The sequence below is a fragment of the Drosophila erecta genome, unplaced genomic scaffold, assembly GCF_003286155.1.
Source record: "Drosophila erecta strain 14021-0224.00,06,07 unplaced genomic scaffold, DereRS2 tig00000092-arrow-pilon, whole genome shotgun sequence".
Classification (NCBI taxonomy): domain Eukaryota; kingdom Metazoa; phylum Arthropoda; class Insecta; order Diptera; family Drosophilidae; genus Drosophila; species Drosophila erecta.
Genome location: NW_020825207.1, coordinates 3,462,909 through 3,477,140, shown reverse-complemented (window position 1 = coordinate 3,477,140; position 14,232 = coordinate 3,462,909). Strand labels below are relative to the sequence as shown.

Genomic DNA, 14,232 nt, shown 5'->3' with positions numbered 1-14,232 from the left:
TGGAAAAAAAAAAATTCTAAATTTGAATGCAGATTTTTAGAGAATTGCTCCAGAAACATTTAGAGGTATGCCACTTCCAATTCCGATTAAGATTAGTTGAGTTATGGACTTTAGAACTTCAGCCTTGAGGCATTTTTGAGTTTCCACAACATCATCACATCAGAAAAATGACAAAATAATTAAAAAAAAATAAAATTCTAAATTTGAATGCAGATTTTTAGAGAATTGCTCCAGAAACATTTAGAGGTATGCCACTTCAAATTCCGATTAAGATTAGTTGAGTTATGGACTTTAGAACTTCAGCCTTGAGCCATTTTTGAGTTTCCACAACATCATCACATCAGAAAAATGACAAAAAAATGGAAAAAAAATAAAATTCTAAATTTGAATGCAGATTTTTAGAGAATTGCTTCAGAAACATTTAGAGGTATGCCACTTCAAAATCCGATTAATATAGGCTGAGTTATAGACTTTAGAACTTCAGCCTTGAGGCATTTTTGAGTTTCCACAACATCATCACATCAGAAAAATGACAAAAAAATGGAAAAAAAATAAAATTCTAAATTTGAATGCAGATTTTTAGAGAATAGCTCCAGAAACATTTAGAGGTATGCCACTTCAAATTCCGATTAAGATTAGTTGAGTTATAGACTTTAGAACTTCAGCCTTGGGACATTTTTGAGTTTCCACAACATCATCACATCAGAAAAGTTACAAAAAAAACTTAAAAAAAAAATAAATTTCTAAATTTGAATGCAGATTTTTAGAGAATTGCTCCAGAAACATTTAGAGGTATGCCTCTTCGAATTCCGATTAAGATTAGTTGAGTTATGGACTTTAGAACTTCAGCCTTGAGGCATTTTTGAGTTTCCACAACATCATCACATCAGAAAAATGACAAAAAAATGGGAAAAAAATAAAATTCTAAATTTGAATGCAGATTTTTAGAGAATTGCTCCAGAAACATTTAGAGGTATGCCACTTCAAATTCCGATTAAGATTAGTTGAGTTATGGACTTTAGAGTTTCATTTTTGAGTTTCCACATCATCATCACATCAGAAAAATGACAAAAAAATTAAAAAAAAATAAAATTCTAAATTTGAATGCAGATTTTTAGAGAATTGCTCCAGAAACATTTAGAGGTATGCCACTTCAAATTCTGATTAAGATTAGTTGAGTTATGGACTTTAGAACTTTAGCCTTGAGGCATTTTTGAGTTTCCACAACATCATCACATCAGAAAAGTGACAAAAAAATGGAAAAAAAATAAAATTCTAAATTTGAATGCAGATTTTTAGAGAATTGCTCCAGAAACATTTAGAGGTATGCCACTTCAAATTCCGATTAAGATTAGTTGAGTTATGGACTTTAGAACTTCAGCCTTGAGGCATTTTTGAGTTTCCACAACATCATCACATCAGAAAAATTACAAAAAAATGGAAAAAAAATAAAATTCTAAATTTGAATGCAGATTTTTAGAGAATTGCTCCAGAAACATTTAGAGGTATGCCACTTCAAATTCCGATTAAGATTAGTTGAGTTATGGACTTTAGAACTTCAGCCTTGAGGCATTTTTGAGTTTCCACAACATCATCACATCAGAAAAATGACAAAAAAATTAAAAAAAAATAAAATTCTATATTTGAATGCAGATTTTTAGAGAATTGCTCCAGAAACATTTAGAGGTATGCCACTTCCAATTCCGATTAAGATTAGATGAGTTATGGACTTTAGAACTTTAGCCTTGAGGCATTTTTGAGTTTCCATAACATCATCACATCAGAAAAATGACAAAAAAATGGAAAAAAAATAAAATTCTAAATTTGAATGCAGATTTTTAGAGAATTGCTCCAGAAACATTTAGAGGTATGCCACTTCAAATTCCGATTAAGATTAGTTGAGTTATGGACTTTAGAACTTCAGCCTTGAGGCATTTTTGAGTTTCCACAACATCATCACATCAGAAAAATGACAAAAAAATGGAAAAAAAATAAAATTCTAAATTTGAATGCAGATTTTTAGAGAATTGCTCCAGAAACATTTAGAGGTATGCCACTTCAAATTCCGATTAAGATTAGTTGAGTTATGGACTTTAGAACTTCAGCCTTGAGGCATTTTTGAGTTTCCACAACATCATCACATCAGAAAAATGACAAAAAAATGGAAAAAAAAATAAAATTCTAAATTTGAATGCAGATTTTTAGAGAATTGCTCCAGAAACATTTAGAGGTATGCCACTTCAAATTCCGATTAAGATTAGTTGAGTTATGGACTTTAGAACTTCAGCCTTGAGCCATTTTTGAGTGTCCACAACATCATCACATCAGAAAAATGACAAAAAAATGGAAAAAAAATAAAATTCTAAATTTGAATGCAGATTTTTAGAGAATTGCTCCAGAAACATTTAGAGGTATGCCACTTCAAATTCCGATTAAGATTAGTTGAGTTATGGACTTTAGAACTTCAGCCTTGAGGCATTTTTGAGTTTCCACAACATCATCACATCAGAAAAATGACAAAAAAATGGAAAAAAAATAAAATTCTAAATTTGAATGCAGATTTTTAGAGAATTGCTCCAGAAACATTTAGAGGTATGCCACTTCAAATTCCGATTAAGATTAGTTGAGTTATGGACTTTAGAACTTTAGCCTTGAGGCATTTTTGAGTTTCCACAACATCATCACATCAGAAAAGTGACAAAAAAATGGAAAAAAAATAAAATTCTAAATTTGAATGCAGATTTTTAGAGAATTGCTCCAGAAACATTTAGAGGTATGCCACTTCAAATTCCGATTAAGATTAGTTGAGTTATGAACTTTAGCCTTGAGGCATTTTTGAGTTTCCACAACATCATCACATCAGAAAAGTGACAAAAAAATGGAAAAAAAATAAAATTCTAAATTTGAATGCAGATTTTTAGAGAATTGCTCCAGAAACATTTAGAGGTATGCCACTTCAAATTCCGATTAAGATTAGTTGAGTTATGGACTTTAGAACTTCAGCCTTGAGCCATTTTTGAGTTTCCACAACATCATCACATCAGAAAAATGACAAAAAAAATGGAAAAAAAATAAAATTCTAAATTTGAATGCAGATTTTTAGAGAATTGCTCCAGAAACATTTAGAGGTATGCCACTTCAAATTCCGATTAAGATTAGTTGAGTTATGGACTTTAGAACTTCAGCCTTGAGGCATTTTTGAGTTTCCACAACATCATCACATCAGAAAAATTACAAAAAAATGGAAAAAAAATAAAATTCTAAATTTGAATGCAGATTTTTAGAGAATTGCTCCAGAAACATTTAGAGGTATGCCACTTCAAATTCCGATTAAGATTAGTTGAGTTATGGACTTTAGAACTTCAGCCTTGAGGCATTTTTGAGTTTCCACAACATCATCACATCAGAAAAATGACAAAAAAATGGAAAAAAAATAAAATTCTAAATTTGAATGCAGATTTTTAGAGAATTGCTCCAGAAACATTTAGAGGTATGCCACTTCAAATTCCGGTTAAGATTAGTTGAGTTATGGACTTTAGAACTTCAGCCTTGAGGCATTTTTGAGTTTCCACAACATCATCACATCAGAAAAATGACAAAAAAATGGAAAAAAAATAAAATTCTGAATTTGAATGCAGATTTTTAGAGAATTGCTCCAGAAACATTTAGAGGTATGCCACTTCCAATTCCGATTAAGATTAGTTGAGTTATGGACTTTAGAACTTCAGCCTTGAGTCATTTTTGAGTTTCCACAACATCATCACATCAGAAAAGTGACAAAAAAATGGAAAAAAAATAAAATTCTAAATTTGAATGCAGATTTTTAGAGGATTGCTCCAGAAACATTTAGAGGTATGCCACTTCAAATTCCGATTAAGATTAGTTGAGTTATGGACTTTAGAACTTCAGCCTTGAGGCATTTTTGAGTTTCCACAACATCATCACATCAGAAAAATGACAAAAAAATGGAAAAAAAATAAAATTCTGAATTTGAATGCAGATTTTTAGAGAATTGCTCCAGAAACATTTAGAGGTATGCCACTTCCAATTCCGATTAAGATTAGTTGAGTTATGGACTTTAGAACTTCAGCCTTGAGGCATTTTTGAGTTTCCACAACATCATCACATCAGAAAAGTGACAAAAAAATGGAAAAAAAATAAAATTCTAAATTTGAATGCAGATTTTTAGAGGATTGCTCCAGAAACATTTAGAGGTATGCCACTTCAAATTCCGATTAAGATTAGTTGAGTTATGGACTTTAGAACTTCAGCCTTGAGCCATTTTTGAGTTTCCACAACATCATCACATCAGAAAAGTTACAAAAAAACTAAAAAAAAATAAATTTCTAAATTTGAATGCAGATTTTTAGAGGATTGCTCCAGAAACATTTAGAGGTATGCCACTTCAAATTCCGATTAAGATTAGTTGAGTTATGGACTTTAGAACTTCAGCCTTGAGGCATTTTTGAGTTTCCACAACATCATCACATCAGAAAAGTGACAAAAAAATGGAAAAAAAATAAAATTCTAAATTTGAATGCAGATTTTTAGAGGATTGCTCCAGAAACATTTAGAGGTATGCCACTTCAAATTCCGATTAAGATTAGTTGAGTTATGGACTTTAGAACTTCAGCCTTGAGCCATTTTTGAGTTTCCACAACATCATCACATCAGAAAAGTTACAAAAAAACTAAAAAAAAATAAATTTCTAAATTTGAATGCAGATTTTCAGAGAATTGCTCCAGAAACATTTAGAGGTATGCCACTTCAAAATCCGATTAAGATTAGTTGAGTTATGGACTTTAGAACTTCAGCCTTGAGGCATTTTTGAGTTTCCACAACATCATCACATCAGAAAAATGACAAAAAAATGGAAAAAAAAATAAAATTCTGAATTTGAATGCAGATTTTTAGAGAATTGCTCCAGAAACATTTAGAGGTATGCCACTTCCAATTCCGATTAAGATTAGTTGAGTTATGGACTTTAGAACTTCAGCCTTGAGGCATTTTTGAGTTTCCACAACATCATCACATCAGAAAAGTTACAAAAAAACTAAAAAAAAATAAATTTCTAAATTTGAATGCAGATTTTCAGAGAATTGCTCCAGAAACATTTAGAGGTATGCCACTTCAAAATCCGATTAAGATTAGTTGAGTTATGGACTTTAGAACTTCAGCCTTGAGGCATTTTTGAGTTTCCACAACATCATCACATCAGAAAAATGACAAAAAAATGGAAAAAAAATAAAATTCTGAATTTGAATGCAGATTTTTAGAGAATTGCTCCAGAAACATTTAGAGGTATGCCACTTCCAATTCCGATTAAGATTAGTTGAGTTATGGACTTTAGAACTTCAGCCTTGAGGCATTTTTGAGTTTCCACAACATCATCACATCAGAAAAGTGACAAAAAAATGGAAAAAAAATAAAATTCTAAATTTGAATGCAGATTTTTAGAGGATTGCTCCAGAAACATTTAGAGGTATGCCACTTCAAATTCCGATTAAGATTAGTTGAGTTATGGACTTTAGAACTTCAGCCTTGAGCCATTTTTGAGTTTCCACAACATCATCACATCAGAAAAGTTACAAAAAAACTAAAAAAAAATAAATTTCTAAATTTGAATGCAGATTTTTAGAGGATTGCTCCAGAAACATTTAGAGGTATGCCACTTCAAATTCCGATTAAGATTAGTTGAGTTATGGACTTTAGAACTTCAGCCTTGAGGCATTTTTGAGTTTCCACAACATCATCACATCAGAAAAGTGACAAAAAAATGGAAAAAAAATAAAATTCTAAATTTGAATGCAGATTTTTAGAGGATTGCTCCAGAAACATTTAGAGGTATGCCACTTCAAATTCCGATTAAGATTAGTTGAGTTATGGACTTTAGAACTTCAGCCTTGAGGCATTTTTGAGTTTCCACAACATCATCACATCAGAAAAGTGACAAAAAAATGGAAAAAAAATAAAATTCTAAATTTGAATGCAGATTTTTAGAGGATTGCTCCAGAAACATTTAGAGGTATGCCACTTCAAATTCCGATTAAGATTAGTTGAGTTATAGACTTTAGAACTTCAGCCTTGAGACATTTTTGAGCTTCCTTCTGCCTGTTACATACTTTTCAACGAATCTAGTATACCCTTTTACTCTACGCGTAACGGGTATAAATACGTGAAATTGTCAGCGGGCAGGAAAAGTGTCCGAAAAGCGAAATGAAAGCACTGGCAATAAGGGAAATCGTAAATGCTGAAAAAATGCCCGATGGCTGCTGCTGCATTCGGGCCATTTCCCTGCGGTGGTGCAGTGGTTTCTGTGGAATTGCCGGCATGATGATGAGCCGTGGTAGGTGATGATGGGTCTGTTTTCCTGTTGACAGTACACAACTGAGCGCTTTTTGCAAATTTACAACTGCATTCAAGGAGTGTTGAAAATGGCCGAAAGCGATTCGCGCATGAAACAATTGAAATTGTTTTCGATTCCATTCAGCAAACACAAATAGCGCCTGCATTTAAATAGCGCTCAAAGTGGCGGCCAAAACATCACGGCACAAGTTCGACGTTTAAGCCAAACTCCAATGCAGGCTCATTGTCAAGAGCCGGACCCTAAATGCTGCAAGCCGACTGTGTAATTATCTTTTTGCAGCTATGAACACAACGCCCAGGTAAATACTCTTATATATGCTGGCTCCATATTGCAGGTGGCAGTCCAAAAAAATTCTGGAAAAACTATCTCCTAGAGGCCCTCGTGTTTTTTGAATACTTTTTCGGGTTGGCTGCAATTTGCAAGTGGCAAACAGTTGTTACCAATTTTTTTTTTTGTTCTGCCTCCACACTTTTTCTGTCTGGTTGGCTTGCAGCACACGTAATTAAAAATTCATCATACGCCATGTTGACTGCGAGCGACTCGAACAAAAAAGGGCGGAAAACGAAGCGGCGGCAAAAACACGGCGTGTGGGCAGGAGCTAAATGAACTTCAAACTTTTTCCAGCAAAACTAATTGGAAAACAATTAAGGTTTACCCACTTGCAAAGGCTTTGCAGGCAAATGGAAACGGACTAGCACACTAAATTGCGCAGGCTACAGGTTACAGGTTTATATTACAATATTTATAATCAAAATCCACAGCATCGCGAGTCCATTTTTTGCCCTTTTCCTCGTTTTTTGTTGCGCCAAAACTTTTAACTTGCTACTTTTGCCCAGTTTTTCCTGTTGTCTTGTTAAACTTGCCCTTTTCCCTAACACCACCAGCAGCAATCCCGAGCTAACAAAACTATGGGCATTTGCTCTGGGTTCCTGCAGGATTGTGGAAACAGGAGTACAGCGTGGTCAGGTAATTGAAAAACTTTGAACGCTTGGGCTTTTGGGCTTAGCAGGCCGAAAGTTTTCGATTTGAAGTTTCGCTTGTTACAACGGCAAATGCGCCAAAGAGCAGTGCCTATTGGTGGCTCAATCAATTGGCGATTTAAATTGGGCCAGCAGTTTCAGCCCCATCGAACTGGGCCAAATGCTCTGCTCCATTCGCATCAATAGGCTTTGTCGCAGTTTTTGGGGCCTCGGCAATGGCTGCTCGGCAGCTTCCGGTTCGCCCCCGCATGCATGTTCGTGCATGTCGCGTGCGTGCTGCCAAGCAAAACGGAAATGCACAAATCATGGAGCGCGTGACATTGTTGTTGCTGCTGCCAAAGCGGAAATACGAGCGAAACATATGCGTGGGTGTGTGTGGATGTGTGTGGATGCAGAGCGGAAGGGGGGTTGCAATTGTGACGGCGAAATGCGGGGGGAAATATATGGATATGGCTGGCATACGCTAACCCTCCGGAATAATTAATCTTCAAAGAATTTCGGGTTCCAATGGAGTCGTCTTTAGGCCATCCCCAATGGACTTGGGTCAGAGTTTTATTATAATTAGTACGTAAGTAATTAAGTAGCACAGTTGCGCAGCAAAACGAGTTATAAAAAGTTTCCCAAAAATATATTTTTCTAGCTAATTCAATATTATTAAAGATGTGTGATTTTTTAAATAGGTGTAAAAATGCACTATTATTGCCTTTAATCAAGTAAAGTTATGTTCCATCGCATGAACCAGTTTCTATATGCAAACAATAGAATAACTAAATAACCTTAGCCTCATCGATAATACCAAAGTGAAACGGGAGTATAAAGTACAACCCTTTAATAACCATTATAATAACCATTAACTGCTTTTCCAAAAAGTGTCAACATAGTTTTCGCAAGCGATGAAGTTTGTTTCTCCAAAGGATTAATTGTCCGTACTAATCCGCCCACCTGATTTCAGGATGTGCAACATTTTTTCTCAGAAACCGCTTAGTTTCCACAATATTAGAGCAATTTTTTTGGAGCAAAAGAAGGAAGATTGGACGTCAAGTCAAACAAAAAACTATGGCAGGCAAACAGAAAGCGCAACCCGAGCGAAATCCACTACTGACACACATGCAAACGAATGGATCCGAGGACTTCGGTGGGGAAGTGGGATTCGGGATGCAGGATGCTGGATGCTGGATGTTGGATACTGCATGCTGGATTCTGGAAGTGGTGTTTTCAAGGAGGGGGCAATATGTTTACACATGTTATGGCTAGAATGGCTTCAGTTTCCACTGCTCCAGTGGCTGTCAGCAACTCTGGGGCACGTTCGCTGCAATTGAAACTTAAACTTTTTCCGCAGAATGCAAAATTGTTGCAGCAATAACAAATGGCGGGGACTAAGAAAATAAATAAAGAGTGGAATCATGCCACAGCACAATGCAAGTTGAACAAAAGTTTCGGCGCAAATGCATGAATGTATGGATTTATTCCGTGCAACTTTCAGCGGAAGCGGAAACGCGTGTAGCGCCATTGCAATGGCCGCTTTGTTTGCCAATATTTGACTCAAAATAAAGCGGGTGCGAATAGCGCTGCACTGTGCAAAAATGTGTATCCTAATGGCATCACATATTTAGTACTACTTACTAGATTTTTGTTTTGTGAATGACATTTTATTTGTAACTATAGGAACTCATTTGGAATTTTTACGTATTTCTATTAATTATTTCTATTAACTATTCAAAATAATAAAATAATAATAATACTAATTTAACAATATGAAGTATATTCAGGCCGTATTTATTTTAAAACCAATAACTTTATAGAACGTCAAAATAATTTTCATGTAATTTTTATGAGAATCTTCGAAAGTTTGCTAGCCAAAAATTAAAGATAAGAAAATGTTATTCAAATGTCTTAGGTTTGAATAAAGAGGAGAATTTATCCTTCATAAGCGAACAAAAATTTCAAAAACAACCCAGTATAAACATTAAACAAAATCGTCTTCCGCTGAAGAGGAACTAAAACTTTTTCATGTGTAATCCCCAAAATAAACCAATCATGGTGGCAAAATTTTTCGCGGTTTTTCCATCAGCACCGTGCAATGTAGAAGGAAAGTCCGGATCCATCGACCATCGAGCTACATGGCGCTATGGAACCACCACCCACGGGATATTGCCAACTTTGAATAGGTGCGAGGACAATCGACCTCCGACGTGGCCTAAATGCAATTCAATAGTTAACTTTCTACCCATTGTGTCAGCCGGAACAATGCAGATTTATGCGCTTATCTATGAGGCGGTTCAACGACATTCGTTGGGAAGGAGATAGAGTTATAGATATAGATATGGAAGTTGCCCAGAAGTGGAGTTGTGGACTCCACGAAAACATAATTAAAGTGCCAGTGAAAGATGGCCGCCAGCCAATTAACCGCATAGCCAGCTCCACTCCGCGCTCCCCTTCGTCCCATACCGAAAGTTTGGACAACAATGGTGCTGCTGCTGAAGCTTTAGCCGTAAGCCAATGGCAATCATAAAGTCAGTTGGAGCACGGAAATTGCAAGCTGCGGTTTAAAAGGTGGCACGCTCTGGCCATAACTCAGCACCCGGCTCCACTGCCGACTCCTCAGTGCTCCTCACTTCTCCTCGCTTCAAACTCCCGATCCCGGACACGTGGCCATGGCTGCTGTCTTGGCCCAAAACTATGCAGCACCAGCTAAACGGAAATTGCCAACTGCGGCTCCTTGTGCTCGCTCTAGACCATTTTTATTTATTTCTCATTTAACAACCAGCTTGGGAGGGACTGGTCAGTGAAACGCTCTCTTTGTAATTATACATATTTAATGCACTTTGTTAAACGGATACATTTTGTGCCGGCCGTTCTATTGGTGCAGATTGAGGTTGAAATGTTGGTTCTGGAGCTGGGATACCATGGGCTCATTCTCTTCGACAATTTCCAGCTCGATTTTCTCTTGATCGATGTGTTGGGGCTTCTGCTTTACTGGTCCCAAAGCAACCAAATGTCCATGCTCGGAGTGGTGGTGCTGCTGGTGGTGCTCAAGCTCCAGATGGTGAGATGGCTTCTGGTCAACCGGCTTGATCTCAACCTCCAAGTGCTGAGGGTGCTTCTGTTCCACCTGCTTGATTTCCACCTCCACCTGATGACTTGGCGAAGAATGTGGCTGCTGCTGCTTAATTTCGACCTCAATGTGCTTAGGAGGATTCAGCTCCACTGGCTTGACGGCCAAAGAAACCAAATGCCCCTGGGCAGAGTGTTGGTCGTGCTGCGGCTTCACCTCAATCTCCAAGTGCTGAGGTGGCTTCTGCTGCACCGGCTTCATCTCAATGTCCACGGTGTGAGATGGTCGCGACTCAACCTGAGAAATTGAAGAAGAATGTTGCTCCTTGATCTCAACTTCCAAGTGCTGAGGCTGCTTGTGCTCCACATGATTGGTTACCACTTCGACCTGGTTGCTTGACAGAGAGTTGTGGTGCTCTGGCTGGAATTCAATCTCCGCGTTCTGGGCTTTTTGGCCCAGTGGCCGTACATTCGCATATATATGAGAGTACCGATCATGTTCACTATTAGGCTCCGGCGTCAACTTGACTGGCGGAGCCGCCAAAACTGCACCGACTAGTGCCAAAATGATTGCTGCCCTCATATTGAATTGTTTACAACAAACTGTGAATAAAGCTATTTTACCATTCTACTTAAATACCCAAATCGAAGTGCTTGCAGCGCCAATATTTTGCAGCTAATTAGATGTCAATAACATCTTATCAGAGCACGTAAAAGAAGAGCCGCGGGGAAACATGAACACAACTAATTGCAACAGATTAGATAGCGACATTCAGATAAATCAGGCGAGACATGACCCATCCCCTTTCCACTCTGTCTGCAGATGATGAAGATTTATAATTAAACGCAGCGGTTGGAGTTAATAAGGCCACTTTAATGCATATGGCGTCAAGCTCATGAGAGCTTTATGTCGTAGATGCGTACCAAGTGATCCTCGCCACAACTCGCAAGCTGAAGTTGTTTTCCAGGGCGGAATTGCAGACGCCGAACTGTGAGATGATGAGCTTGGCTAAAAAATTACAAAACATATACAATAGAAAACAATTAATAATGGAAAATTAAACTTACCTCTTACTCAAATCGCTGAGTAACTTCCATTCCCCTCGAACAAACTGATATATCTTTATCACTCCAGTTTCCGTTCCCAAAGCAAGAATGTATGTGTCAACTGTACCACTAAGATAGGTATTGGAAAAAGCCACAGCTGTGATTGACTCATTTTTAAGGTCTAGAACTCCATTCGCCTGCCAGCCATTTAGCGAAGAATCCGTGCAAGCTTCTCCCTTCTTCCAAACCACTACTTTTCCATCCCTTGAACTCGTCACAAAGAACTGACCATCATGCGACCAATCACAAGACCAAATGATGCGTGTATGCACTCCATTGGTTTTGTCAGTGCTGGCCACCAGTTGATAACCCACCGAGGTATCCTGCCGCTCGTAGAGACACCAGCGACGATCCCGGGAAACTGACAGCAGGTATCGCGCATCGGGGGAGAAACTTAGTTGCGTCACTGTCAACTGGTGTCCACTCAGCTTCTGCATTTGTTTCCAATTTGAAGGGTTCCTGAAAGAGATAAACAGCATCATCATTTAGTTCTTTGTATCCTAATGAGCACCACTAAGCTATGATTCACCAACAAACTAAAGCATGCTTAATGAAATTTTATATCCCGCCCCAAAAGTTTGCAGTTATACCCACCACAATATAATCTGAGCATGCTCGGCATTGCTGGCTTTGCAAGTGGAGGCCAAAACGGAACCATCTGCAGTGGCAGCAAGTGCAAAGATTTCGTAGCCATGGCCATAAAGCTTCTGCAGCTCGGGCCAAAGTGTATTCTGCATTAAAGTCTCTTCCTGCGGTGGCGTTTCCAAAGCAATAGGCACAAAGTAATTGTCCGGGTATTCATCTTTACCCTTACTGGTCGATTGCGTTTCAGATTCCACCTTGTAGATAGCCTTGTTGGATAATCCCAAAGAAGGCACGGAAGCTCCTTTGGGAAGAGCTAAATAAAGTTTAATAAGTTAAAAGCTACTCCGGAATGTAATATAATCCTTCAGCTGACTTACAATCCAGCAAAACGTCTCCCGCGTCATCCTTTTCTATCTTACTGATGTGACGAAAGTTTTCGATGAAGTTGGCTGGCGCTTGAAAAGTCCGCACAATCTTTTCCTCCGCTCCACTGGCGAATTTATAACGTGAAAGCAAAGCCAACGCCTGCATGTCATAACCATGAATTTGTGGCCGCGCCAGCTCATGCCAAGTGGGATTAGCTCCATCCTGCAGCCACGGAGCGTGCAGTCGAGTGGTTTGGTCTGCAGACGCGGTCATCAAATAGGCGCCGCTATGTTCCCAAGCCAGATCCCTCACTTCGCCATAATGGCCACCCACGATGACATTTGGGGCCCAGAGCTGCGGGCAATTTGGATCCTGGTTCCAAATATGAAAGCCGCCCTGGTAGCTGTGGGCCATGATCGAGTGTCCATCGCCGGAGAACTTTCCACCATAGAAGCCCACGGAGTTTCCACCCACTTCGCCCACGCGAACTTCTTCCAGCCAAACGCCTTCTTCCGTCGGTGCCCAAATTATGACGGTCTTGTCAATAGAGGCGGATAGCAGGCGGAGCTCTAAAAAGTTAAGGTTTTTGAAAGGTCTTTGGGGAGATCAATTGTTGTGACTCACCTTGGTCGGGTGTCTTGTGCCAGTGAACCCCATAAATCCATCCCTCGTGCCCATAAAGAACCGATTCCAAGCTCACAGCATACCAGGCCTCTTTTCCCAGTTCCAGTATCTTTTCCTCCACCTTTATCTCATCGTCGTTCTTGCTCAGTTGGAGCAGATCAACCTGATTCTCTTGCATTTGCTCCTTGCTGCGCGGCGCAATCCTCCAGAGGCGAATGAAGTTATCCTGCGAGCCACTGGCCAACAACAAATCCTCTCCATCGACAACGAAATCCAGACCTCGAACCCAATCTTCGTGGCCAGTGAGCTTGTGTACGCGTTGGAACTGCCGACCCAGTGAATCTCCACCTCCTGCGTCTCCTATCTGTTCCGTCCACAAGGAAACAGTCTCATCATCGCCACTGAAGGCCAGCAAAACCTCGTTGCACTTGGGCAGTAGCGTCAGGCGAAGGGAAAAGCAGAATCCATTGGATAAGGATATGGTTTGAAAGCACACATAATTATTTTCTTGGAAAGTCCACAATTTGATGGTGCTATCTGCAGCTGCGGTCGCCAAAAGCCACGAGCCATCCTGTTGGCGAACTCCATCCACAGCATTTACGCCACTTGTGTGTCCTTTGAGAAGAAAGCTCTTGGTGGTCCCCGTTTCATCCAGTTCCCAGAGAACCGCATTTGCATCATCGCCGCCGGAGAGAAGTTTGTCGCCATCCAACCACCTCACAGTGTTCACTCGCTTTGTGTGCTCAACCAGGGTGAACAGGACCTTGGCTGAGTTGCCTTGAAACTATAAAAGGGTTAAATATACAATGTTTTTCAGTATAATCATAAGTTTCTACCTTTGGATCCATTATGGCTACGGCATTGCAGGCTCCATAGGCAATCCAACCATTTGGACCCCAATCCGCGCATTCCGTGCAGCGGTTGCAAGCCACTGAAGTGTGCAGATTCTCCACTTGCATGCTAAGCTCCTTTACAATCCCTTTTAAGGCTTAAAATCAATTAAATCCCAATTGAAAATCGGCAAAATTGTTTTGTTTTGACACATGTGCTCTGAAAGTTGCAGTGATTCTAAAACTGCCGCATCTGTTTATAAACATATGTTTTTCAAGGGAGTGCAAGTGAGACAACTATATGTTGTGAAGCAGCTGA

General features: G+C 39.0%; 2 protein-coding genes across 2 annotated transcripts; both read right to left on the bottom strand.

Annotated features, from left to right (window-relative positions):
- Positions 1–10,171: 10,171 nt before the first annotated feature.
- On the bottom strand, positions 10,172–11,037 carry LOC6547352 (putative mediator of RNA polymerase II transcription subunit 12). The gene has a single exon (XM_001976149.2). The coding sequence runs from the start codon at positions 10,982–10,984 to the stop codon at positions 10,205–10,207; it is 780 nt and encodes a 259-aa protein (XP_001976185.1). The 5' UTR covers positions 10,985–11,037; the 3' UTR covers positions 10,172–10,204.
- A 217-nt stretch (positions 11,038–11,254) lies between these two features.
- On the bottom strand, positions 11,255–14,206 carry LOC6547353 (probable elongator complex protein 2). Its single transcript, XM_001976150.3, has 6 exons — positions 13,920–14,206; positions 13,084–13,867; positions 12,471–13,028; positions 12,103–12,406; positions 11,470–11,967; positions 11,255–11,410 (listed from the first exon to the last, which is right to left on the bottom strand). The coding sequence occupies exons 1-6, from the start codon at positions 14,040–14,042 to the stop codon at positions 11,296–11,298; spliced, it is 2,382 nt and encodes a 793-aa protein (XP_001976186.1). The 5' UTR covers positions 14,043–14,206; the 3' UTR covers positions 11,255–11,295.
- Between the last annotated feature and the right edge of the window lie 26 nt (positions 14,207–14,232).

Coding starts and splice junctions, on each gene's coding strand:
- LOC6547352 (XM_001976149.2), bottom strand. CDS start 10,984: ATGAGGGCAGCAATCATTTTGGCACTAGTCGGTGCAGTTTTGGCGGCT.
- LOC6547353 (XM_001976150.3), bottom strand. CDS start 14,042: ATGCAAGTGGAGAATCTGCACACTTCAGTGGCTTGCAACCGCTGCACG. Junction 13,029..13,083: donor GCACAAGACACCCGACCAAG/GTGAGTCACAAC, acceptor TTAACTTTTTAG/AGCTCCGCCTGCTATCCGCC. Junction 11,411..11,469: donor CTCAGCGATTTGAGTAAGAG/GTAAGTTTAATT, acceptor GTAATTTTTTAG/CCAAGCTCATCATCTCACAG.